Here is a 26,606-nt window from a genome sequence, read left to right on the forward strand (position 1 = left end):
ATTAGAAAGCAAAATTTAAAAGACCATTTGCCCATTCAGGCAGCTACTCTTTAAAAAAAAAAAAAAAATTACAATAAAACCAAAAAGCAGCAAAGAATTGCTGGTAAGGCTATGGAGAAATGAGAACACTTGCCCACCGCTGATTAGGAACGGTAAGTGGCTCAGCGTTGATGGAAAGACACTTCTGCACAAACTTACCATGGGGGAGGGCTGCAGTTCCGTTGGGAGAGTACTTGCCCAGCATGCATGATCCTCCAAACATACACGAGGTTTGGCAGCACACACCTGTAATCCTAGCACTCAGGGGGCAGAGGCACAGAACCAGAAACTCCTGGTCAGTTTTGAATACCTAGAGAGTTTGAGGCCTGTCTGTGATACATGAGGAGATCCTGTCCAAATCATTGCTTACTTGCTTGTTTTGTAAACTGAGGCTGGAGATGCTTTGTTGGGTAAAAACACTTGTCACCAAGCCTGGTGACCTGAGTTTGAGTCACGACACCCACGTGGAAGAAGAAAATCAAATCCTACAGGCTGGCCTCAGGCCTCCACAGGTCACAGCCACAACCCCCTTCCAGACACACACACATATACACCACACATCGCACACACATACCACACACCCACACCACACATCGCGTGCACACACACACACATACACGCACACACACACACATACACACACACATCTAATAAAAATTTTTTCATTAAAAAATCAGGGCATAGCCAGGCGTTGGTGGCTCATGCCTTTAATCCCAGCATTCATTCAGGAGGCAGAGGCAGGAGGATCTGTGAGTTGGAGGCCAGCCTGGTCTACAGAGTGAGTTCCAGGACAGTCACATAGAGAAACCCTGTCTCAAAAACAAACAAGAAATAAAGAGGGGGGGGGGGAGGGAGGGAAAAAAATCAGGGTATAGCTCAGTGGCAGAGTGCTTGCTTACCAAGTAGGACTTGAGTTGCATCCCCAGAACTGAGGGAGTCAAGAACAGTGTGATGGGCTTGCAATATTAAACTCCTAAACAAGATAAAGCACCCTGTGACACAGAGGGAAAAAACGAAACCAGACTCAGCCTACAGTAACTGAAGACATAAATGTTCCACAGGATAGAAACCCTGGGAAGGCTGGCGGCTCCATCCCCGAACGGCAACGCCTCCACTGTGATCACTATGTATCATCGATTTCTCAAGCAGTTAGGACAGAAAACATAAGCGATAAACCGGGGCTTGTGCTACAAAAGGAGGTGACTTAGTGCTGATGTGGCATAAAAATAACACTGGTCTGAAAAGGTCACCACATTCATTTCAGGGTACAAACACTGAAAAAAGTGACTCCAATCTGAAGCCCAAAGATACCTAAACCCATGAGTTTGTAGTTATGCACACAAAAACCACACTGGCTCTGAGAAAGTTGTATAATAAATGAGGGAGGGATGAACATCAGTTTTCTGTTTTCTATACAAACTACCTCAAATAACCAAATAATCAAGTAACCGCTGAAGACAGGCTCCTCTTCACCCAATCGCAACCAGGAAATGAAGACATGGCAGAACCCGAAGGCGACCATCTCAGACCACACCGCAATGAATGCTAGAAGGACCAGTGCCAGTCACATCAGAGACAGACACCACCCACCTCTGAAGGAAAGAAACACACCATGTCCTGTCCAAATCAGCAAAAGGTGAACCTGTATGTAATCGAGCCCCACGAGGGCCACAGGAATGCGTTAAGTGACCACACGTGGACACACTCAGCAACGGGAGACTCTGAGTGCTATAGTACAAACTAACCATCCACAGATGCACTGGGAAAGAAAACCACAGCCCTCAGAGGAGTGGAAATGATCAACTTTTTAAGCTGCTTCTGGTATTTATTAGCCTCTAATTCAACATCAAGTTTTCAGTTATTTACTTACGTATTTGCTCATGCATCTGTTTACTGTGCGTGTGTCCCAAGGGTGCTCACACGCCATGAAGTACGCGTGGAGACCAGAAGGCAACGTGAAGGGCAGTCTGCTCTCTCCTATGGTGTGGGAACCGGGGATTCAACTTAGGTTGTGAGGCTTGGCAACAGGTGCCTTTACCTGCTGAGTCATATCGGTGAAAATTTAAATTTAAAGACCCCCCCCCTTTTTTTTTTAATTCAATGATATCTTCTTCCCATCAGAACTTTATGTGATTAAGTCCTAATTTGCAGTTTCTCCGAATATGACCTTACTTCAAGAGCCTTTGCAGAGGTGGTACAGTTACAATAGGCTTGGACAGAGTATCTTAACCCAAAGCTACTGCCTCTTTATAAAGTGGGGTCTGGAGCCAGAACACAGTGGGAGCACCATGTGAGGGGGAGTTTTGCTGCCACAAGCTAAGAACAAGCAGAGTGAGGAGACTTCAACAGCTCCTTCCCTCACGGCCCCAGGGACTGACAACCCTTCAGGCTCCTTGGCCTCCAGGCTTCCAGACTCCAGAAGGCCAAGGCCAGCTGAGGCAGGAAGTTCTTGTTGAGATTTGTCCTACAGAAGTTCTGGTGATCCCAACTGAAATATCCAATGATGGTGTGATATAAAATAACCTAGAAAAGAGGAAGAGGTCACGTGTGTACACAAAACAAAACCAGCCAACCAGATATTGATAATGGTGAAACTGGGCTCCACTGTATTAGTCTACTTTGACATTTAATATTTTTCATAATCAAATAAGTAAGTTAAGGAGATTTTAAAGGGACATCTCAAAGCAGCAGCAGCCACCACAGAACAAACAGCCAGGCATCATAGAGCAATGGGAAAATAGAATCATAAATTCCTGAAGGAAACATGCACCAGCCACAGGGACTGGAATCCACCACTACATGGACACACCAATCATCAGATCAGTTCTAATGATGTAAGAGACTGATCACCCCCAGAGCAGCCATGCATAAAGAAAACAACCCAAGCCCGGCAGTGGTGGCCTTTAATCCCAGCACTCACCAAACTCCTCCTGCCTCAGCCTCCCATGTGCTGAAATCACAGACGTAAGCCACCATGCCCAGCTTCAGATGAAACAACTAAGTGGGTAAGTTGCTGGATCCAGAACGTGGAGACTGAACTGTGGCGATGGAGATGGAAGCCTGTGTGTTCTCATGGTTCTAAAATGGCCTCCTCTGCTCTGGTTCCAGAGAGAATGAGCCCAGCAGAAATGCTAAATAAAACATTCTGGGGGCTAGGGAGATGGCTCAGAGGTTAAGAGCACTGACTGTTCTTCCAGAGATCCTGAGTTCAATTCCCAGCAACCACATGGTGGCTCACAACCATCTATAATGAGGTCTGGCGCCCTGTTCTGGTCTGCAGGAATACATGCAGGCAGAACACTGTAAACTTAATAAATAAATAAGTTAAAAAAAATTCTGTTAGGTCAATTAGGGGCTCCTTTAAAGAGTCCTGCAATGTTCTCCCTAAGCTTATCCAAGCTCATAAGGAAAAATCATTAAGATAACTGTGTGGGGACAGGAGAGGAATTACAACAGCATTTTACGTTTCAGGTTCCACCTGATCCCCTCCATCTTTCTTACTGTAGTGCACTGGTTACTTGATTTCTGTGCCGAACAGCAAGGCTGATCGACCGATAACTCAACCGGCAACTCAGAAGCCTGGTTGCGATAGAGCCCCCCACTTTACCCCACTGCTCAGCCCAGGAAACAGTTTCTACTTAATCAACCACACCAGACAATGAACTGGAAAACAAAAAATGGACCTTATGATATGGAAGCTTCTTCAGAAGTTCTTCCTAAGATGTTCATCTTCCCAGAGCAATTAAGTTGGGGGTGAGGGAGGATGTCAGACATCCAGGTTTTGAAGTAAAGCTAAAAGATATTATGGGTTTGGGGTTTTGTTGTTTGGTGGTGGTGGTGGTGGTGGTGGTGGTGGTGGTGGTGGTGGTGGTGGTGGTAGTGTTTGTTTGAGACAGAGTTTCTCTGTGTAATGACTCTGTCTATCCTGGGACTCCCTTTGTAGACTAGGCTGTCCTCAAACTCACAGAGATCCAGCTGCCTCTGTCTCCCAAGTGCTGGGATTAAAGGTGTGTGCCACCACTGCCTGGCATATTTCGTTTTATAAGTGAGACTGTGATTTTCAAGTACATATTCTCAGTTCAGCAAGCTAGCTCGTAAGGGCATTTGCTGCCAAGCCTGGCATGGTGAGAGAACAGACTCCCTCAAGGTGTCCTCCAGCCATGAGTGACATGCACATGAACATATGAACACACGAAAACACACACACACACACACACACACACACACACACACACACACACACACACACACCCCGCATGAACAAAATCTAAGTGATCTAAGTAGACAATGGCATAAATAAAGCACACATTCCCTTATGTGTCAGACTACATATCCTACCCTTGGCCTGGGAAAACCTTAGGCATCGCAGCCATGGGCAGCACCAGGCCCATCAGCACAGGGCGCCTTAAGACACCGATGACTGACTGTGGCTCAGCTCCATTTCCACTCTGGAAACACGGCCTCCACTTCCCCACAGAAGACCCTGAACTATTCTTTGTTTTGGGACCACTTCACTTCCAGGGTCAGCGGCGTGTGGGTTTTCCTTCTGCATTTCATGAATGCTGCTAGGGACTCTGATTCTTCTGATCAGAGAGCAACAAACAGTCAGACAATCACAAAGTCCTCAAGGAAGTTCTTTCCTAAGACATTGGAAGTTAATCTCACATACAAATCTTCCTTAAATCTAACAGGTGGAGTCACCTTGAGAAAAAGCACAGTGAAAGAAAAGGATGGAAGTATGGTGTCTCAGGTCAGTCCCTGGCCGACCATCTAAGAAGGGCATGCCTGGACCTCATGGCATTCTCTTTGCCGAGGAGGTGAAGGACCAGCAAGAGAATTCTACTTCCCGTGTGCATCCTACATGTGGGAAAAGGCTTTCCTAGACCTCCAGCACCCAGTCCTCCAAAAGCTGTTTTCTTGTATCTTTATCTGACACAGACAAACGTTGTGGAACATTCTACCACCCTGGTGTTCATATGCTTTATTTACATAAGCAAAAATGAAATCACCAGAAACCACGAAAGCCCCACCGACACACATGAACAGATGCTACCCAAGGCACCTGAGAGGAAGCTGCTGCTTCTCTCTTGGTTGGAAGAGGAGCAAGGTGACAAGAGTTAAACAGGATGGTGGGTAATGCTAACAACTCAGGACAGCACCTATAAACCAGAGCACAGCGCTGTGACCATAGTGTGGCCATCATGCTCAACTCTGTGGAGAAGTCAGACCCAGCTTGCAAGCAGTAGAATGGAGGCAGGTACTTGTTTCCAGGTTAGAACTTCAGCAGGAAACTTTCTCTTTGGGACTCTGGGAACTCCAACCATCCCTTTCCCCAACCTCTTCCCTGTGAGCTTCTACCAGAGAGGACAGCCAGGCAGAGGGAGGCTGTGGGATGAACTCCCTCTGGTCCTGTCCCCATTCCAGCTGTTGGCTTGAGCCTTGGATGGAACAAGACTCAAGCTCCAGCCGTAAGCTTGCATCGCTCAGAGAGCCCAGTCCCAGCTTCTCTGACTCTCTCCACAGGTTCCAATGGTCTGGACGCTGCTCTCCTCAGTCACTGTTCCTACCCCTTTTGCTCTTTAGCCTCTCAAGATCCCATGTGATCTCCACATTCAAATGTCCTGGCGAAGGCCTAGTGTGTGCACTGTGGGACCAGCTGACAGCCATGGGACCTTAATCCAGGCTGAGAAGTGATGAGTTTGTTTTATCACACACATGTGATAATAGGATGCTCACACAGAACAAGCAGTTTCTAGGGCCACTATAGGATGGATGATTTTTTTTTCTTCTGAGGCAGGGTCTCACTATGTAGCTCTGGCTATCCTGGAACTCACTATGTAGATCAGGCTGACCTCAAACTCAAAGAGTTCTGCCTCCCCAGTGCTGGGAGTGCTCGGCAGGTGTGAGTCTTTTTAATGTGCAAAGTAAATGAGTGGGGTGGCTGCTGTAATCATCTCCGGTCAGAAATGAGGGAAATGAGTCTCAGATATTTTTAAAGTGTGTTCAGGGTTGGCGAGATGGCTCAGTGGGTAAAGGCATGTGCTGCCAAGCTGACTACCTGAGTCAAGTCCCTCGGACTACACAGTAGAAAAAGAGAACAGGCTCCAACTGCCACATGCATGCCATGCTGTGTGTGTGTACACACGCACACACATCTGTGTGCAGGCATATGTATGCACATATGTATGTAAAACTCTGTTCAGAAATAAAGTCAATGTGCTAGGCTACAATTTAAGTCTCCTACAAGCTGCCATGCTTCCTGTAGGCTGTTCCACTGAGCTTGCACACTGCTCACAGCTCACTACAGGCATGTGCACGTCATGTTCTAGAAGTCTCCTCCTTTTGTCAGGCCACTGGTTGTCTAACAAAGCAGCGTTGTTTATGCTGTGAAACACCTCACACCTCAGGCTTGGTTACCATGGGATCTCACACTCCATTATCCACAGTTCTTGAGAAATTTAATGAAAACAGATGTATGCAGTCAAATGTCTTTTTCAGGCAGGAATATTTTGTCTGCGCAACGCATTTCCTTCATCAAATCATGAGTCACATAATGTCTGGCTGTTCTACTCTCTGTGATCCTAAGATTAATCAGTGGACTCCAAGTCTAATCCTCCCATATAATGGAATCTGGACTGTAGGTGCACAATTATCACTGTCTACAGTAAAGCTTGGCACAAAACGGTTGGCATACCCAGGGTGCCCTTTCCCGGGAGGCAGGAGGTGCTCCCCAAGCCTTCAGGGAAAGGAACTGCCTGCCTGCCCACCCTACTCTTAACAAGCCTAATCAATATGGTTTTTAATCACGAATGCTGACACATGCCAGGAATTCCGAAACTCGGGAGGCTGAGGCAGGAGGACTGTGTAAGTTTGCAGTCAGTCAAGGTTACACAGCAAGACCTTGCCCACCCTTACCAAAGGGGGAAAAATATTTGTGTTAATCAATGTCAAAAAAAGTTTCAGGGGGAATCAAAGCTGAAAAGATTCAAATTTCTAGTTCCAAGTTTCTCCACACTCTCTCTTTAATTTCTTTTGCCCTTAAAAAGAGACCATGGGACCAGAAGTGGTGGCCCAGGCTGCAATCCCAGGACTCAGAAGGCTGAAGGTCTACTAAAGCCAGTCTCAACTACACAGCAAGACCCTGCCAAAGAAGGGCAGGGACGGAGGAATGGAAGCAAGGGCGGAGAGGGGGGAGAAAAAGCTAACTATGAAGAAAAACTTAGGACAAATAAAGGATTGCCTTATTAATTAGATCTTACTCAGAACAAGGGGGAAATACACGAAAAATATCACAACAAGCCATGCAATCTCAATGAAAACCGTGCGCTAGCCCAGGAGATAGAACAAGACATTAAGCGTTCACTTGCTGATTTTTGGTTGTTGTATTTGACTATCTCTTTGACAGCCATATCATACTAGATGTGATTCCTGAGCAGATAGCTGATGACACCATATTTAATATGGCCCATCTTAAAATGGGCAGTTTGAGACCCACCCCTCAATCTAATGAATTTCCTAAACAAATATTACTCTAAAACAGGGAAATGCATGCTGTTTAATCTCTGAAGTCACCATTTAACCCACAAAGTTCTTTTTATTAGGTAACAAAAACATTTAGACTATATTAAGGAACTAACCATCCTTTCCAAGATCAAACACAACAGCTGTGTAACAAGACAGCATTGCATGAACTATTCCAAGCACAAACACTTTGATACTAAGCAGGGACCTTGGGGAGTCAAAACTCATAACAACTTCCCTCAGCTCACTGCCAAGGAAACCTGGAAATCATACTTTGCCTTTTAATAAGGGCTCTGGTTTAATGACGCAGCAAATTCATTTAGAAACCTAATCTGAAACCACAAAACAAGCTGTTCTTGATATTTTATGTTCTAATGATACAGGCACTGAGCAGTTCCCTTGCAAAGCTTCAAGGCAAGATTTAAAACCTTTCAGGAAGCCAGCAAGATGGCTCAATCCACAAGGGTGATGCGGCAGTCAAGCCTCAGGACCTGAGTTCAATCCCTGGGTCCCCAGAATGGAAGAGCACCAACTCCCGAACATGTGTCCTCTGACACACACAGCAAACACAGTAATAAGATTTTCGTTTTCAATTTCCAGAGTTCATGGTCTGGAAGAGTTCATCGCTTGCTTTGGCTTCTTCAGCTAGCAGTGTATCTGATTCTCACCATGACACCGTCATGATACCGTGGAAATTGCAGACACGGGCTGGCCAACTGTGCTACGTACTTTCTGTTGACATGCAGTCACTGCAGAGCCACTAGCCAGGCAAAAAGAAGCAGAATCACATTTTTCAATAAAGTATTAAGTAGCAGGTATTTTTTAAAATTCTGCCAAGGAAGGAACGTCATATTTTATTTCAATGGGCAGTAACTCAGATCGACAGGAAACTGTCTGGATAGAGCTGAGTGAGAAAGGCCATTACCCTCAACTACTGGGCATCTTAGAAAAATATTTCAAAGACCAGAGCTTTAAGGGGTTTAGTTCTACAAACAAAAGTCCATACCACAGCCATAATAGAAGAGAATTAGGTTCTAGAGCACCAGAGAGCTGAAGAAAAAAACCGTTGGGAAAGCAAACACCGGGCTCCTAACCTGAGATCTTAGCTTAGAATATAGACGGTCTTACCTCCCATTGTAAGTGGGGCGGGATATTTCGTATCTGAAGTTTCCGAATCCTGCAGAAGAATTAAAATGTTTTAAGGAACAAAACATACAAAAGCAAAACACACCAGTAGCACACATGGAAGTTTACGAAACACTTAAAATACAATTTTAATTTAACTACACACCAAAACGTAATGAGGAATTGTAGCCCATGGAGAGGACAAACTAACCCCAAGGTGTACCCCGAGACACTTGGACTTGGCATTGTTAAATGATTGATACTTCATAAACTGCTAAAACAGACAAAATAAATTTGTTCTGATGACTATGTTTAGCATCCGAGTCTCCTTTCCTCAGCTTAAGCCTCCCAGCGCACAAACAGAGCCTTAGTCCAGATGTTTTTGTTCTGAGATCACAGCCAAGGGACTCACGATAGCTTTCAGGGGACTTGCAACCGGAGGAAACAGGGAACTCACATACTTTCGCTACTTCCTGACTATAATATTCAACACATTCTTTCATTGTGAGTGTTGGTAATAAGCCACAGTACCTGTAATTCTCAAATCAACAAAAATCAGGTATTTTCATGCCACAAAAGGTGCAGTAGGTCTTTTCAACATCATCTGTATTAAATGCTCTGAGATTTACTATGTTGACAAAACTTATACATACACACACAAGCATGAATGTGTGCACACATGCAAACCCATGAGGTCTCATGTAGAGCAGCCTAGAATGACCTTGAACTTCTGAGGCTCCTACCTTTACCTTTTGAGCACTGAGCTTACAGCTGTGTGCCATCATATCTCATTCATGCAGTGCTGGGCATTGAACCCAGGGCCTCATACATGTGGAAAGTACTATCAACAGGGATCCATTCCCCAGCCCCCCATGATTAGATTGAAAAGCACATATTATATTTCGTTAACTGTATGGGTTTGGTTTTCTTTTCTGAAGACAGGGTCTCCTGCTCTGTATCCCAGGCTGGTCTGGAACTTGCAGCAATCCTCTTGCCTGAGCAGACTTGAACAAGCACACTAGGCTTTGCTAACTGCATTTTGAAATAGTTTCTTCAGCAACCCTATGCATTTAAAGACATCCTATGCATTTAAAGACATCCTAGGGCCTATGAGGATGCTGGAGTAAAGATATCCTAGGACTGGGGAGACAGCTGAGTCAGTAAAGTACTTGTACACAAACATGAAGACTTGACCTCTATCTCCAGCACCCTTTTAAGAAGCTGAGCACAGTGGTGCATGCCTTTCAGGAAGCAAAGAAGGTTCTGTGAGTTCAAAGCCAAGGCTACACAGTGAGTTCCAGACCAGCCAAGGCTACACAGTGAGACCTTGTCTCAAACAAACAAACAAAAAGATTGAGAAAGACACTTAACTTTGACCTCACGTTCATTTACATGAACACATACACACTAATAATATTGGCAATTGGGAGGGTGAGGCAGGAGGATTATTGTGACTGAGGCCAGCCTAGCTTCAATGTAAAACTTGAATCAAAAATAAATAAGTCAGTAGGTTTCAGGCTAAGCGATCCACAACAGAGATAACCTGAGAAATCCCCACATTTGTTCAAATATTCCCCACCTGAACCACCTGTGTGGTGTGTGAAGGCTGGAGAAGGGGGCACGACAGACTGTGTGAGACTGTCCCACAGACATTGTACACCAATCAGCCCCCAGCTGCTAAAACCAGCGTTGCCTGGCACAGTGGTGCACTCTAGAATATACCACAGGGACATTGAAGCAGGAAGATTTTTGAGGTTGGGCCAGCCTTGGAGCACAGTGATATGTGCCTCAGTAAAAACAAACAGTGAGAATAACCTAGCAACTCAGTTTGACAAAAAGAAAGTAGTTCAGGGGCTGGAGAGATGGCTCTGCATGTAAGATCATACACTGCTCTTCCAGAGGACCTGAGTTTCATTCCCAGCAACTCTATCCAGTGGCTTACAAACCACCTGTAACTCTAACTGCAGACCAGAGCCTCTATGGGCACCTGTACTCATGTGCATGAACTTACACATAATTAAAAATAATAATAACAAAGTAATTCAATTGTTTAACTTGCAAAATTCAGAACCACAGTGAACTTCCTTTTCCCCATCAAAGAGTCTATGATTTTGAAGTCTCACAGCCTGTAATGTTTGGAGTAGCCTCTAGTGAGTTATTTACCTCTTTCCTTTCCCACCAAGCAGTAGAATAAATGCCATAGCTGCTGACTACTCAAAGACACCAAAGGAAACATGAACTCAAATCAGAGACTCCCCGCTCACAGTCTGCATGGAGCAGGAGAAGGGAGACGCATTCTGTAACTTTCTTGACACGGTAAAACAGCAAATCATCAGGGAGAAGAGACAAAAATAGTAAATATAGTGTCAGTTAAGAAAAAAATATCTGAGCACCATCTAAGTAGAATGTACAGAGGAAATGATGCTTTGTTCAAGAATAACTCCTGTGTCAGGCATGTGAAGAAAGCACATAGTCCCAAACACTCAGGAGGCTAAAATGGAAAGACCAGGAACCCAAGGTTCTCCTGGGCTACAAAGCCAGATTCAGACTCAAAGAACAAAACCATCATCATCATCATCATCATCATCATCATCATCATCATCATCACTCACAATCACATTGATACTACTTTTCTATAAAAGGATTAAAACTACAGCCAAGGGCTAAAAGATGGGTCAGTGAGTAAAGCACCTGCCTTACACATGGGGACCTAGAGTTCAAATCCCTGGAACCTATGTAAAGCCAAGCACAGTAGCTCATTAGAAATCCAGAAATGTCCTTTGACAAGACAGGAAACTGTCTGTGCCCCAGCTAGCCTGGTTTAGACAGCAGAAAATAGCAGAGATACTCTGTCTCAAACAAGATGGAAGGCAGGAACAAATGTCCAAAGTTATCCTCAATCCCACCTGCAAACACCTGCATTCACACAAATGAACAGTTGAGCGGGTGTACATGTGCACACTAACGTGCGGGAAGACACACACACACACTCTAATAAGTTTTCTAATATGTTTTGGGTATGCTATATATTGCTTCACTCACACCGTAAATATTTACCCTGAGTAACTAAGGAGACAATATGCAGATGTGAACCTATTTTACTCAAGCATTTGACAAGCTTGGAAGCAAACTGAAGAGACTGAGTCTCCACCTACTCTAGACTCACTGTGGGAGTGGATATCTCCATAAAAATTTTCCTAAAGTCAATGTGTAAATATGCATATACTCACATTATAAAACCAAATGTCCAAGAAACTTTTTAGGGTACTCTTCTTTGAGAATCAGCCATGTTCCAAGGATGTTTAAAAATGCACACAGCTTGCTGGACAGTGGTGGTGCACGCCTTTAATCCCAGCACTTGGGAGGCAGAGGCAGGTGGATCTCTGTGAGTTCGAGGCCAGCCTGGTCTGTTCGAGGCCAGCCTGGTCTACAGAGCGAGATCCAGGACAGGCAGCAAAGGTACACAGAGAAACCCTGTCACAAAAAACAAAAACAACAAAAAACCAAAAAAGCACACAGTTCTCATATACTGATTAAATGTCTCTCTGGAATAATCATTTCCTAAATGATTGTCCAGTTTCCCAATCAAACATACTCAGGCAGCAAAGAAATACCATCATAGTCAAAAGAGCACTTAAGAGAGACAACCCAACCTACACTCTGGCATCTGTCTCCCTGCCAACTAACTCCTAGAAGGGCATTGTAACACGAATCTTAAATGGTCTTATTAATAAAAATCCCAGGAGCCAGGTTGGGGTGAATTCTGAAAGATCAGAGAAACAGAACAAGCCACAGCCAACCTCACCTCACCAACTTCTCAGTCAATCCTGTTTCCTCAAACTGGAAGCCTCTGAGTCCTCATCCAAATAGATCTCAGCTGAACTGCTGCTAAAAGCTAAAAAGCCTCTAGGTTCCTGGTCCTCACGCCTTATATGCCTTTCTGCTTCCTGCCATGCTTCCTGGGATTAAAGGTGTGTGTTGTTCCCAAGCAAGGCATGAGATCTCAAGTGCTGGGATTAAAGATGTGTGTTACCATGCCTGGCTGTTTCCAGTGTGGCCTTGAACTCAGAGAGATCAGGATGGACCTCTGCCCCCGGAATGCTAGGATTAAAGGTGTGTGCTACCACTGCCTAACTTCTATGTTTAATATAGTGGCTGTTCTGTTCTCTGATCCCCAGATAAGTTTATTGGGGTGCACTTTATTTCAATCACATGACATATCTAGGGATTCTAAATGATTTAGAGTCAAGTAAATATTGATGTTCACAGCCGGTTTCTGCCAAATGTGGTGATAAACATGTGTAATCCAGTACTCTGAAAGGTCAGGAATTCAAGGTCAGACTTGCCTACATGTGGAATTAGAAGCCTAGAACCTGGGAGACACTTGAATACATACATGCATGTATGTAATAGTTCAGTTCCAATATAAGCTAAATATTGTTTCATTTCCTCCAAAATTTCATCATTTCTTAGTTAAGGTTGTTACTGCTATGAAGAGACACCATGACCACGGTAACTCTTATAAAGAAAACATTTAATTGGGGGCTCGCTTAGTTTCAGAGTTTTAGTCCATTATCATCATGGTGGGGAGCATGGAGGCATGCAGGCAGAGGTGGGGCTGGCTACATCTTAACCAGAAGGCAGCAGGAAGTCAACTGACAGCCACACTGAGGGAAGCTTGAGCAAGAGACCTAAAGCCCACCCCCACAGTGACACACTTCCTCCAACAAGGCCACACCTCCTAATAGTGCCACTCCCTTTGGGGGCCATTTTCTTTCAATCTACCACACATATATATCTCACATACATAAGATATGGGATAACAGGGTTATCTGGGGAGTACAGAACAGTGCTTGGCCCCAGCTAAGTACTCAACAGGTTTAAGCTTTTATGTTTTAATAGAAGGGAAAGAAAAGCCAGTGTGCCTGTAATCACAGGCAGGAGACAAAAGCAGGAGGTATAAGAAATTTGACGCCAGCCTGTACTACACTCAGGACATTTTCCAGACCAGCCTGGACTAGGTATTTCAAAATGTCAACAGAAACTCCAAAACCAGAAGAAAGCATGATATTAACAGGAATTGGCATTTCTGATGAGTTTCTTAAATCTTATACAGAAAGGAAAAAAATTACCACACTTAGTATAAGAATGAAAACTAGAAAAACAACTTAATTATTTAAGTACACAAATTATTGAAAAAACAAAACCAACTTTCAACACAACCTATTTATAAATTTAAGAGATTTCTCCCCTAAGGGAGGAAAACAAGTTTTAAGAACAGTTACTTATATGGAGCTGGGAAGAGATGTAACTCAGTGCGCTACAGGGCACCTACTTAGCATGCCCAAGGCCCTGGCTCCATCCCTCAAACTGGGGAAAAATACTCATATAGTGAAATGAAAATTCAAAAAGCAATGTATTTTTTAAAGCAAGTTTAATCATAGAACAAGGATACTCAAAAATTCTAAAGAGCACTTCCAAGATCTTTAGTTAACTGATATGATTTTATGTAAATTTTCAGACTGACACCAAGTTCTTTTTCATGGTGACTCTTAGGCAGCTGGCTGTGTCAAGATATCACAGGCTGTCAGAAACTCATCATTGTGGATGATGAACACAAGCGTTGTAACTCTATACACTCTATGAGAAGTACATGGCCACGGAAGTAGGTGCTGATGCTCTGGGTGAACAATGGAAGGATTATATGTTGGGATCAGTGGTGGGAATGACGAACAAGGTTTTCTCATGAAGCAGGCTGTCTTGACCCACGGCAGAGTACACCTGCTGTTGAGTAAGATGCATTCTTGTTATAGAACAAGAACAGGAGAGAGGATGAGCAAATCCATTCAGGGATGAATTGAGGATGCCAATCTGAGTGTTCTCAACTTGGTTGAGTGAGCAAGCTTGGTGTTGCACATCTTTAATCCCAGCCCTCCAGAGGCAGAAGCAGATGGATCTCTGTGTTTTTGAAGCCAGCCTGGTCTACAGAGTGAGTTCCATCCAAGACAGCCAGAGCTCCACAGAGAAACCCTGTCTGGAAACTAAATAAATAAATGAATAGGAGGAAGAGGATGGTATTCCTGGACTGACAAATACTACTGTGCCTTGGTGGTCAGGGCCCAAAAGAGCAAGCAGAAAAGTTTTCAGTCTCTCTAGAGATGATGATGTCTACCACTATCTTGTCAGAAAGCCCCTAAGCAAAGAAGGAAGAAGTCCAGAACCCAAACACCCAACATTCAGTGTCTTGTTACTCCACCTGTCCTGCAACAAACACAGCCGACACACTGCTCTGAAGAAACACACTAAGTAAAACAAGGAGCAGGCTGCAGAATCCGCTAAACTTTAACCACGAGAATGAAGGAAGCCAAAGGAAAATACCAAGAATATACTGTCAAGAGGTGGCGGCTCTCTATGCTGAGAGCTTCTAAATCTAAGCCCAGTCAAAGTTAAGTCTTTAAGACTAACAATCAGACCTTAAATTTCAAACAACAAACCAAAACAAAAACGGCAAATGACACAGAAGTAGGAAAACTGGTAAGCTGAGCCTCCACATTTCCATTCCCAGTTTCAGTGGTCAAGTTTGATCTGGATCACGTTCATTCTACACCCTGCCTCCTCCAACAAGCCCCCCTCAGGAAGATCATGCTGAAACAGTGTAAGCAGCTCTAAGACAAGGCCGCATTCAACAGAAGCACAACTCGAGCGCTGCACAGGGCCGACTAGCCAAGGCTCCCGTTAGTAGACCCACTCGCTGTTCATTCCTGTCGCTCATAATGTCACCTCCAGTTGGTTTGGTCACATCAAGGTCTTAACATGTCATACATTTTCTTGGCACAGTCCCAGGTCATAAATCCTATCTGATCCTAGATTTTGCCTATGGCTTCCCCTCTGTCCAACATCAATAACTATTTACTAAATTGAATGTGACATACAAGGATAGCATGAAACACCCATAAACTCCCCAAATTACCAAAAACAAAACAATTCAAGTGGGGCACTCCTGTAACCCCAGCCCTGGGGAGGAAAAGGCAGGAAGATGGGAGTTCAGAACCAGTCTACACAGCAAGACCCCATCTGCAACCTTTACCCTCCTCCCAAAAAGACAAAGGCAGCTGAAGCTGACCTACACTTGTTCCCATTCTTCCTCCCTAGGGTAGTCATCAGCCTCAAACGGTATCAGTCTCATGACTCATAAATACACGTGTCTCTAAAAATGGTTTAGGCTGGGCATGGTGGCACACACCTCTTGTCCCAGCATTCGGAACACAGAGGCAAGCAGATCTCTGAGTTCAAAGCCAGCCTGTTCAACATAGTGGATTCTATCTAGGTCAGCCAGAGCTACATAGAGAGACCCTGTCTCAAAACAAACAAAACACTAAATAAATAAAGGTATTAGACTGTCAAGCATGGTTGCTCACGCTTGCGATCTCAGCTGAGAAAGGAGATTCAGCCCAAATTCAAGGTCAGTCTACCCAAACTACAGCAAATTCCAGACCAACCTGGATTCCAGAGTAAGACCTGGTCTCAAAACCTCATGGCGGGTTGGGCAAGAGGGGAGGAAAAAAAAATCAAGCAAGCCAACAAAAGAAGATTTTAAATAGCTGAATGCAGTGGGCTCAGACCTGGAATTCTAACACCCAGGAGGCAGAAGCAGAAGGATCCTGCTCAAGATCATCCTCAGCTACATGGAAAGGTCAAAGCCAGCCTGGGCTACATGAGAGCTGCTCACCCAATCTCCACTCCCAGCCTCTCCCCAGATCACTCCAGAGAAAATGCCCTTATCAAGTGAGAACTCAATCCGCCTACATGAGTGAGTCGGGGGGAACTGACGTCTGCTGTCAAGCCTGACAACCTGAATTTGATTCCTGAGTCCCGGAGGAGAGGACGACTCTCACAAGACGTCTTCTGTGCTCCATGGTACACTTGTGCACACACTTCTGTGCACACACTGATAAACATAATAACGATGTTTTATGTTAATAAAAGCCAACATTAAACATCTAGCTAGAGCTCAAGTTTTCCTAAATTAAAAACTTTAGCAAGTGGTTGACCCGTGGTATACAAGTATCTGGTTCCTTTCTGACAACCCTCACGAGTCTACATGTCTCTCTCTTCACTTACCAGTTTCCAAGTGCCTGGATTTTTCCAATTTTCTGTCCCATATAAAACGACAGACCCAAAGGCGTGGTGTGCTTCTTACTGTTACTTGTCTATGGAAAAGGAGCAGTGCTCCCCAGGGTGTTCAGTATTGGTTTGTTGTTGTTTATTCAAATCCATATACAAGTACAGTCTACCTGTGAAACAGGATCTTGCTCAGTAGCTCAGGCTGACCTAGAACATGCACACCCTCTCTCTTTTTCTTTTATTTTTAGTTTTTTTGAGACAGGATCTCTCTCTCCATAGTCTTGGCTGTCCTGGAACTCGCTATGTAGACCAGGCTAGCCTCAAGCTGAGATCTTCCCATTTCTGCCTCCTGAGTGCTGGGATTGAAGGCGTGAGCCACCACATCCAGCCTGGCCTGGAAGCCTTGATCTCACCTCAGTCTCCTCACTGCTGGGATCCCAGGTGTGCCTCCACATGCCTGGCTCTCCAGCTGCCTTTCTATACTGTGGTCATTATCTACAGTCATTATTTTATTCAAGTTGAATCCACGGTTTTCTCACTCTGCCAAGCCACCCCATAGGGCTGAGCTGGAATTCTCCCATTAAGAATTACCAGCAGGGTACAGTAGCCATATCTATAATCCCAGCAATTTGGGAAGCTGAGTGGGAGGATTCCAAGTCAGAGAACAACCTGGGCTACACAGTGAGAGTGCACCTCATTCAACAAACAAACAAACAAACAAACAAAATGCTAGGAATGGTAGCCCACGTACCTATAATCTCAGGAGGAAGAGGCAGGAGGATCACCACATGCTAAGAGCCTGGTCTACATAGTGAGTTCTAAACCAGCCTGGTCTACATTATCAAGCCCTTTCCCTCAAAGGCTAGAATCATCTGAAGAGCATAAGTACAGAAGAATCAGGATAAACGTTTAACTCTTCCCTCGCCACAAGAGATGATGCATGCCTTTTATCACATGCCTCTCACACCTCTGAGGTCACTGCAGCCATTCACACTAAGTTATCCCACCTCATTCCAGCAATTCACATATACCCTTTTTGGTTGATTTTTAAAGCTCAGTGCTTTCTCAAGAGACCCAAAAGCTCAGAAACATTGGGAAAATTGAAACTCTTTAGAATAATCTGCAGGACTGGGTGTGATAGATAGCATGTATCTTTAATTGCAACACTCAGGAGGCAGAGGCAGGCAAATCTCTGCAAACTTAAAATCAGCCATGGCCACACAGAGAGGCCCTGTTTGTTGTTGTTTTGTTTGTTTGTTTGTTTGTTTGTTTAATCAATCTGCTTCCCTATCGTGCGGAGGCCCTAAATTCAATATTCTTTTTTTAAAGAGATTATTCTCCAATTTTTACCAGCAAGGAATGGAGGGGGATATGTGAAGGTCACCTGTGGTTTGACACTGCCTGCTCAGTCTTTCAGATGGATGAAGCTGGGAGGCAGCTGTATAATCTCAAGTCCAGTTTCTTTACAATAAATTCGGTAAAGTGCACCCTGGAACTGCCTCCTGAACTCACTTCATTTGCTCAGCTCACTCATCCATGACTTCTTGAAATCCCCTCCAAAACCAACCACCCTCAAGCAAATACGTCTCCACCTCCACCTTCAGGAGTCTGTGGACACCCCTTCACCTTTCAGGATGAGTTCTGCTCTGCAGTTTTCTAAAGAAACCAAATGTTTTTAGCATAGTTACAAAGTCATACTTAGGTGTTCTGTGTATTAATTGATCTCATGAATTCTTTCTGATGCTCAATTTACCTCACATCTGTTCAGTGAAACTGCCTCTTTCTGTTGGTTCCTATAACTCCTGGACAAAATTCCATTTGGACAGCAGTTTTGCCTTCTGTTTCTGGTGGTGGGGGCAAGCACTCCACCTCCTGCTCTCTCATTGTATCTAACAGTAGTTCAAGTACTGCGTGTGTGTATTCTAGTTTCATCTGCAATCTACAGGACATACTCATCTCCTCCGGGAATCTACAGTGCAAGAGTTCATCCTTACTGGCTTGATCCCAGCTGGGAGAGAGAAAGACAGAGACAGACAGAGAGACAGAGAGAGAGAAAGAGAGAGACAGAGAGAGAGAGAAAAGAAACATCATGTTTTCATACTGATAATTTCTAATTCAAATTTTAAGTTGTAAGCACTTTGCAGAAAGTCTTTGATATTTCCATCTAGGGATAAAGCTGATGGTGTAAGAAATACAGACACACACAAAACATGGTCTCATTTAACCCTCACAATCATCATTTTGTAAGTTAGGAAATAAAGTATTTGGATTTTAAATGCATACAGCACATGTGTAGCAAGGTCAGGAACTACCTCTGGGCATTCTGGGGCCAATCCACTCCCTCAATTCCAGTAATAATATGTGGGCAAGTTATAGATTTCAAAAGTCCTGAGTCCAAAAATCCAAACTGTTCAAGATTGGGAATTCTCTGAGCAATGACATGATGCCACAGGAGGAAATTCTCACATCTCACTCCATGTGCAGGGTTCATGGTCACAATGCAGTGACTGTCAACATGACAAGATCTAAAATCACCTATGAGACAAGCACTCACTCACAGGGACACACTTGTGAGAGCTTTTCCTCTTAGGTTAGCCGAAATGGGAAGAGCTACCCCAGATGTGGATGGGACCTTCAGTGGTGACCTAAAGAGAACCAAGTCTGAGGTGGAAAAAGCACAACGACCCTCCCGCCCCAGCCTCCCAAGTGAAAGCCTGTCCCCACTTCAAATAAGCCAAGCCACATGCTCAGGGTCAAGCAGTGGGCCTCTTCAGTCCACCACCTGGTGGCTCTCTGTGGAGGCTACAAGCTGTCACTCCAGCTGTGCCAAGACAATCCATGCCCAAAGAGATCTGTTCTTCCAGCTACACTCAACCCTGTTACACCCCGATTATACCTCTCTCCTTGCTCTAAGTGGTTAAGAATTAGCTCTTTAAATTTCCGTAACAGCGAACAATGGACTACGCCTGCTCTGTAAGACCTAGAAACCAAAGCGATTATGATGAGTCTACAGGTATTATTAAATAGAGCAAGCATGTTTAATAAAACATGAATACTCCTACCAATTTTTAGTTTGTTCTGTTTTGATCAAACTTGGTGTATGTTCATGTTTATCCCGCCTGAATACTGTTTCATGCTTATATGGGAAATCATAGCCAAACGGTTCATTGTCCCCAACAGGCAAGACTCTACTGCTGTGACGATTAGTCATCAAATCATCACTTTTCCAGAAATTACTTCTCCTCTTCTCCCTTTAAAGATTCAGTAAATGAGCTGGGCGGTGGTGGCACATGCCTTTAATCTCAGCTCTCAAGAGGCAGAGGCAGGAGGATCTCTGTGAGTTTGAGGCTAGTCTGGTCTACAGAACGAGTTCCAGGACAGTCAGGGCTACACAGAGAAACCCTGTCTAGAAAAAAAGATAAATTCAGTAAATTATATTTGTGAAGCCACAAAAGGCTTATCATTTACATTTTGACCTAAATTTGTGCTTTCACTGTACTAATTATAGATGTGAAATGAAATCTCTTTTTTAATCAGAAAAACTGATACAAAGGATATTTAGAAATTAGTTACTATCTTAATAAAATTGGCTGTGAAGTCACAAAGTATAGAAGTTTTGGAACTCATAAGAAGCAAAACTGCCAGGTATGGTGGCACACCTTTAATTCCAGCACATGGAAGGCAGAGGCAGCAGATCTCTGTGAGTTTAAGGTGAGAGAGAGAGAAAGAGAGACAGAGGGGGGCAGAGAGAAAGACAGACAGACAGAAGGAGAAAGCAAGCAAAACCAGAGAGAACACATTGCTGTCTTAAAATGATGCAGCTGGGCTAGGGAGATGGCTCAGTGGACAAAATACATAAACCTGAGTGTAGAGTAGAGAAAGCCTTGAGTGTGTCAAGTCCTGAGTTGTTGACACAGGGACATGGGTAAGCAATTTTCAACTTACTTGTTGATTTATAGTGAACTTTTCTTGTTAGAAGAGAAATAAGCCACTTCTCCAGCCTGCAACAGGACATTAGCATGAACCCAGATTAAAGCCAGTTGAGAGTCTGTGGGAGTCTGTCTGAGTCTAGCTTTCCGGAGGGCCCTGGGTCAATACCCAGCCACCTTGTCCTTAATTCAAAAGGGCTTTTTATAATATGCCTGGCGAAGAGGCAAAAGACCTCCCCTCTTGAGAGATCAAAGCACAAAGTACCGACAAGTGTAGACCCTTCCAAAGACCTGGTAGCCACACCCCTGGCCAAATCATCCCTTTATACAGCCCTGCTGGGTAAAGCCAGCCCAGATTCTCTGACCCTGTGTAAGGTCTCACTTGATTGCCTCTGTGGGCTCCCACAAGAGTCCAATGGTTCTAACTAAGCATTATAACTAACATCAGCCTACGATTCTGAACCTAGCAGAAGAAAACAGGCATCTTTAAGACAGTCTTCAAGAGGGTCAGTGAAATGCAGAGGAGAGTGCCCCCTTGAGAGTGAGGAGAGGAAGTACAGCCCAGGTGGAAACCCATCATCCTACTGGATTGACCCAGAAACACAGGCACCTAGAAGAAAAGGGTATTAGCTGGGGACACAGCTCAGGGTTGAGTGCTTGCCCAGCACGCACGAGGCCCTCAGTTTGATCCCTAGTACCACAGAGAATAATCCAAACCTGGTGACACATGCCTATGAACCTAGTACTCAGAAGGGAAGACAGGAGGACCAAAAGTTCAAGGTCCTCTACTCCATACAGCCAAAACTGAGGTCAGCCAGGATTTCATGAGACCTAGTCTCGGGTAGAAGGGGAGGGAAGGGAAGGAGGGAAGCGGGGAGGGGAGGGATAGGGAGAAGAGGAGGAGGGGAGGGAGGGAAGGCAAGCTAATTGAAGGATTTACAAAAGAACAATGCCGCCCTCACCTCCCTCTAAAACTCTATCTCCCACCCCACCCCCAACACTGCACATCTGAGGGAAGGACAGCCCAGGTGGTAAATGCTTGCCTTGTAAGCATGAGGACCAAAGTCTGGCCCCTAGAGCCCACACATTAAAAAGAAAAAAAAAAAAAAAAATGTACTGGAAATCAAACCCAGAGCCTTGAACACATCAGGTCCACACTCCAGAACTGAGCTACAGTATAGTTATCAGGCCTTTCTTCGGGGAGACCAAATGTCCTTTCAAAAGAGGGGTGGAGAAAAGTTCTCATACTTCCTTCTGACACGTACAAGGCAGGACACAGAACGCTACTGAAAAATCGCAGGGACAGCAGGGTGATTGGAGACAACATGCTGTACACCCGAACAGCTCCAAGAAAGGACACTGTAAGCATCACACAGAAGAGACAAATGTTTGAGCAAGAGAGATTTAATCTGAAAAGAGCATCACACAATATACACATGTGCCTGAAGTAGCATCTTATTCATACAATTTTTAAAGTTTTTATGTTACCAGTTTAAAATAAACTTGAGCTGAAGGTATGGCTCAATGCTTACAAAACCCTGGGTGTGATTCCCAGAACCACCAAAAAGAGGGCTGGAGAGATAGCTCAGTTGGCAGGCATGCTTGCTTGAGGACCCAAGTTCAAATCCCAGCACCCATATAAAAAAACCAAGTGTAGCTGCAGTACCTCATAACCCCAGAGGTGTAGAGAGCCAGAACTGGGTGACACTGGGGCTTAAGGACACCAGCCTAGGTGGAGGCTCAGGGACAAGGCCTGAGTGCACAATGACACACCCACACACGTGTACATACACCCTAGGAACCCACAAATAAAAATAAGTGATTTTAGAAAGAGATTAATCCAGTAAGTGTTTGTAGCTGGCATATGAATACAGCAACAATTCCAACCCTTGAGGGGCTAAGGACGGAGGTGTGCAAGGTCCAACCAGAGCTACTGAGCCACTTCCGACCAAGCGAGCCATGGTGAGACCGAGAGTTAGCTTTGAAGACAATGGTTGAATAGGGTGCAAACTGACCCTTGATACCTTAATAGCCAAAGATTCTGTAGCCGTCACCGACAGAGCTAAGAATGTGCCTCTAAACAAGTCACCACCAGTGTGCCAAGTAACCTCAGATGCTCAGTTGAATGGCAACACTACTATTTAAAGCTTTGCTGTCTGTGTGAATCCAAAAACAAGCTCCTCCAAAAGTCCAGCACAAAACAAAACACAGCAACGCACATGGCTTACCCTAGGGCCTCATGCATACCAAGCAAATACTCTTACATTGCAGCTAAATATCCAGCCCCTGATGGTAAGCACATTTAAACATCATACTTACTTTTTATTTCATTAAAAACAACAACCACCGCTCCTTCGTCTTCTGTAGTTAACATTATTCATCTTTTTTTTTTTTTTTTTTTTTGGTATGTGGAGCTGAGGATTGAACCCCAGGGCCTTGCGCTTGCTAGGCAAGCACTCTACCACTGAGCTAAATCCCCAATCCCAACATTATTCATCTTACATATAACACTACTGGCACTGGTGAGATGTCTGAATGGACAAAGGCACTTACTGAGAACCTGAGTTCAACCCCAGAACTTACGATGGCAGGAGAAGCTCGTCCTGCAAATTGGACTCTGATAGGTGCATGCCCCGTGCACAAATTAAAATAAACAGCATTACATTTTTCCCATCAAAATACAGCATACTTTTGTTTTGTTTTGTTTTGAGACAGGGTTCCTCTGTGTAGCTTTGGTGCCTGTCCTGGAACTCACTCTATAGACTAGGCTGACCTCAAACTCACAGAGATCCGCCTGGCTCTGCCCACCAAGTGCTGGGATTAAAGGCGTGTGCCACCACCCCACCCAAGATAAAGCATACTTTCAACAGTAATTTCAAAGGCTATCTCTTCTATTGTGTGGGTATTAGCAAATGAAATCTAGCTAGTACAAACCCACAGCTATGGAAATATAAAATACACATTGAACTTAAAGGACTTAGAAAATGAAAATCTCCTCAACAGGTGGTGGTAGCATGTGCCTTTCGCTCCAACACTTGGTGAATCTCTGAGTTCAAGGCTAGTTTGGTCAACAGAACCAGTTCTAGGACAATCAGGGGTGCACAAAGAAACCCTGTCCTGAAATAGCAAAAAACAAACAAACAAACAAAAACCCCACAAAAATAACCACATACAAGCTAACTAGTTTTGGCAGCACATGGCTGTAACGCCAAAATTTGTGGGGGTAGAGGCAATAGGATCAAGAGTTTGAGACCAGTCTTGGCTACACAGCAAGTTCTCAGCCAGCTTGGGCTAAATGAGAAGAAAAATACAAATCACTATCTTCACAAACAAGAAATCAGTCAAAACCAAATGTTGGTCTAAATTTCACAAGTTCCCACTAGTTTGGTTTGGTTGTCTCTGTAGGTTGGAGAAGAGTTTTTTCCTCTTAAAAGGTGCTTTTACATCAGGACTCAGGGCGGGTCCCCAAGGGGCAGACCAGAATGCCAACAACTTGTCTTTCAGCTGTTTATCACAGGCCATGTCTTTTACCTTTAAAACTTACCTTTAAAAATAAGGTCACACAGGACGTAGTCACTGTTGAAGAATGACACTGACTTGACCTACCACTCGAGGCCCTATTTTGTATCCAAACAGTTATCTATTAATTAAATTTATTATTTATTCATTTTATTAATTTGTTATTTTGAGACAGGGTCTACTAGGTAGGCCAATCTGGCCCTGAATTTGGATTCCCTCTGTCTCAGCTTCTGCTGCTAGGATTGAAGGCATGCATCAAGGCTGGACCATACTGTTCAATTTAAAAGGTAACATAATAGCTAGGTGTGTGTGGTGTGAGGCAGGAGAAGAATCCAGTTCCAGCCCAGCCTGGGATACATAGTAGAGCCTTATCTAAATTTTGTAAAAAAAAGATTTATTTATTATGTATACAATGTTCTGCCTGCACACCAGAAGAGGGAACCAGATCTCATTATAGATGGTTGGGAGTCACCATGTGGTTGCTGGAAATTGAACTCAGGACCTCTGGAAGAGCAGCCAGTGCTCTTAACCTCTGAGCTATCTCTCCAGCCCCCTTATCTAAAATTTTAAAAAAATAGTAAACTACAAAAAATGACTGGGCATGGTGGGCCATGCCTTTAATCCCAGCACTGGGAAGCAGAGGCAAGTGGAGCTCTGAGTTCGAGGCTAGCCTGGTCTACAGAGTTCGTTCCAGGACAGCCAGGACTACACAGAAAAACCCTGTCTTGAGGGAAGAAGAAGAAAGAAGGAAGGAGGAAAAGAAGGAGGAGGAAGAGGAGGAGGAGGAAGAGGAGGAGGAGGAGGAGGAGGAGGAGGAGGAAGGGAGGGCTAGCGGGCCTATAATCCCAGCCATTGGGAAGGCTGAAGAGAGAGAATTACAAATTCAAGGCACCTAGCAATTTAGTGAGAGCTTTTCTCAAAATAGGAAGTAAAAAGAGAACTAGAGATAGAGCTGGCATTTGCCCAGCATGCTCACTGCTAACACACACACACACTCACACACACCACACACTACACACACTACACACATACACACACTATACACACTCACACACATACACACACACTACACACACTCACACACAATACACACTCATACACACTACACACATACACACACACTCACACACATACACACACTACACATAAACACTACACACACTCACACACACTACACACTCATACACACTACACACATACACACACACACATACACACACTACACATAAACACTACACACACACTACACACATTCACACACATACACACACTACACACACACTACACACACTCAGACACATACACACACTACATACACACACTACACACACACACACACACACACACACACACACACACACACACACACACGAGATGTTAAACAATGTTAATATTCTATCTCTTGGGCCTTGGAGATGGAGCTGCCTCACAAGCCTCATGAACTTCATGAGACCCTAGAGCCCACACAGAAGCCAGAGGCAGAGGGATATCCCACTTCTACACCAAGATGGGAGGCAGAGACAGGAAAATCTCCCATAAATTTGGAGGCCAGCCAGCCTGCAGGAAGGCAGAAGAGGAGAGCACACTCCTGAAAGTTACCCTGACTCCCACACTTACTGTGGCATGACACCCCCCCCCACACACACACATTTGAGAATGCCTCACAACAACAACCCTACCTACAGTGTGCTTACAATCAATGTGTGACAAGTGACGCTCACACCTTCAAGCCCATTGTCTTAGTCTGCTTTCTAATGCTGTGATAAAACACGGACAAAAACCACTCCGGAAAGAGTCTTAGTCACCAAATTGCAGTCCAGTAAGAAGGAGGCCAAGGCAAGACCTCAAGCAGGGCGGGAAATGAAATAGAGTCCATGAAGGAACATGGTCTGCTGCTTTGTTCCTCAGAGCTGGCTCAGCCTCCTTGTCTACACAGCCCAGGACCACCTGCTCCTCAGAGCTGGCTCAGCCTCCTTGTCTACACAGCCCAGGACCACCTGCTTGCTCCTCAGAGCTGGCTCAGCCTCCTTGTCTACACAGCCCAGGACCACTTGCTCCTCAGAGCTGGCTCAGCCTCCTTGTCTACACAGCCCAGGACCACCTGCTTGCTCCTCAGAGCTGGCTCAGCCTCCTTGTCTACACAGCCCAGGACCACTTGCTCCTCAGAGCTGGCTCAGCCTCCTTGTCTACACAGCCCAGGACCACCTGCAGGGTGACAGGCCTCACAGTGAGTCGGCCCTCCCACATGAATCATTAATCAAGAAAATGACCCACAGCCAATCTGATGGGGGCATTTCCTCATCTGAGGATCCCTCTTCTCAGATGGCTCTGGAGTGTGTCAAGCTGAAA

General features: G+C 44.6%; 1 protein-coding gene across 1 annotated transcript in view; it reads right to left on the reverse strand.

Moving 5' to 3' along the window:
• Window positions 1-26,606, reverse strand: part of Igf2bp3 (insulin like growth factor 2 mRNA binding protein 3) — a 126,388-nt gene that overhangs the window by 71,509 nt on the left and 28,273 nt on the right. The window contains exon 3 of the mRNA XM_036182048.1: window positions 8,689-8,737. Within this exon, the coding sequence (XP_036037941.1) occupies window positions 8,689-8,737 (49 nt within the window). The remainder of the gene's footprint in view (window positions 1-8,688; window positions 8,738-26,606) is intronic.

Source organism: Onychomys torridus, chromosome 3 (genome assembly GCF_903995425.1).
Source record: "Onychomys torridus chromosome 3, mOncTor1.1, whole genome shotgun sequence".
Classification (NCBI taxonomy): Eukaryota; Metazoa; Chordata; class Mammalia; order Rodentia; family Cricetidae; genus Onychomys; species Onychomys torridus.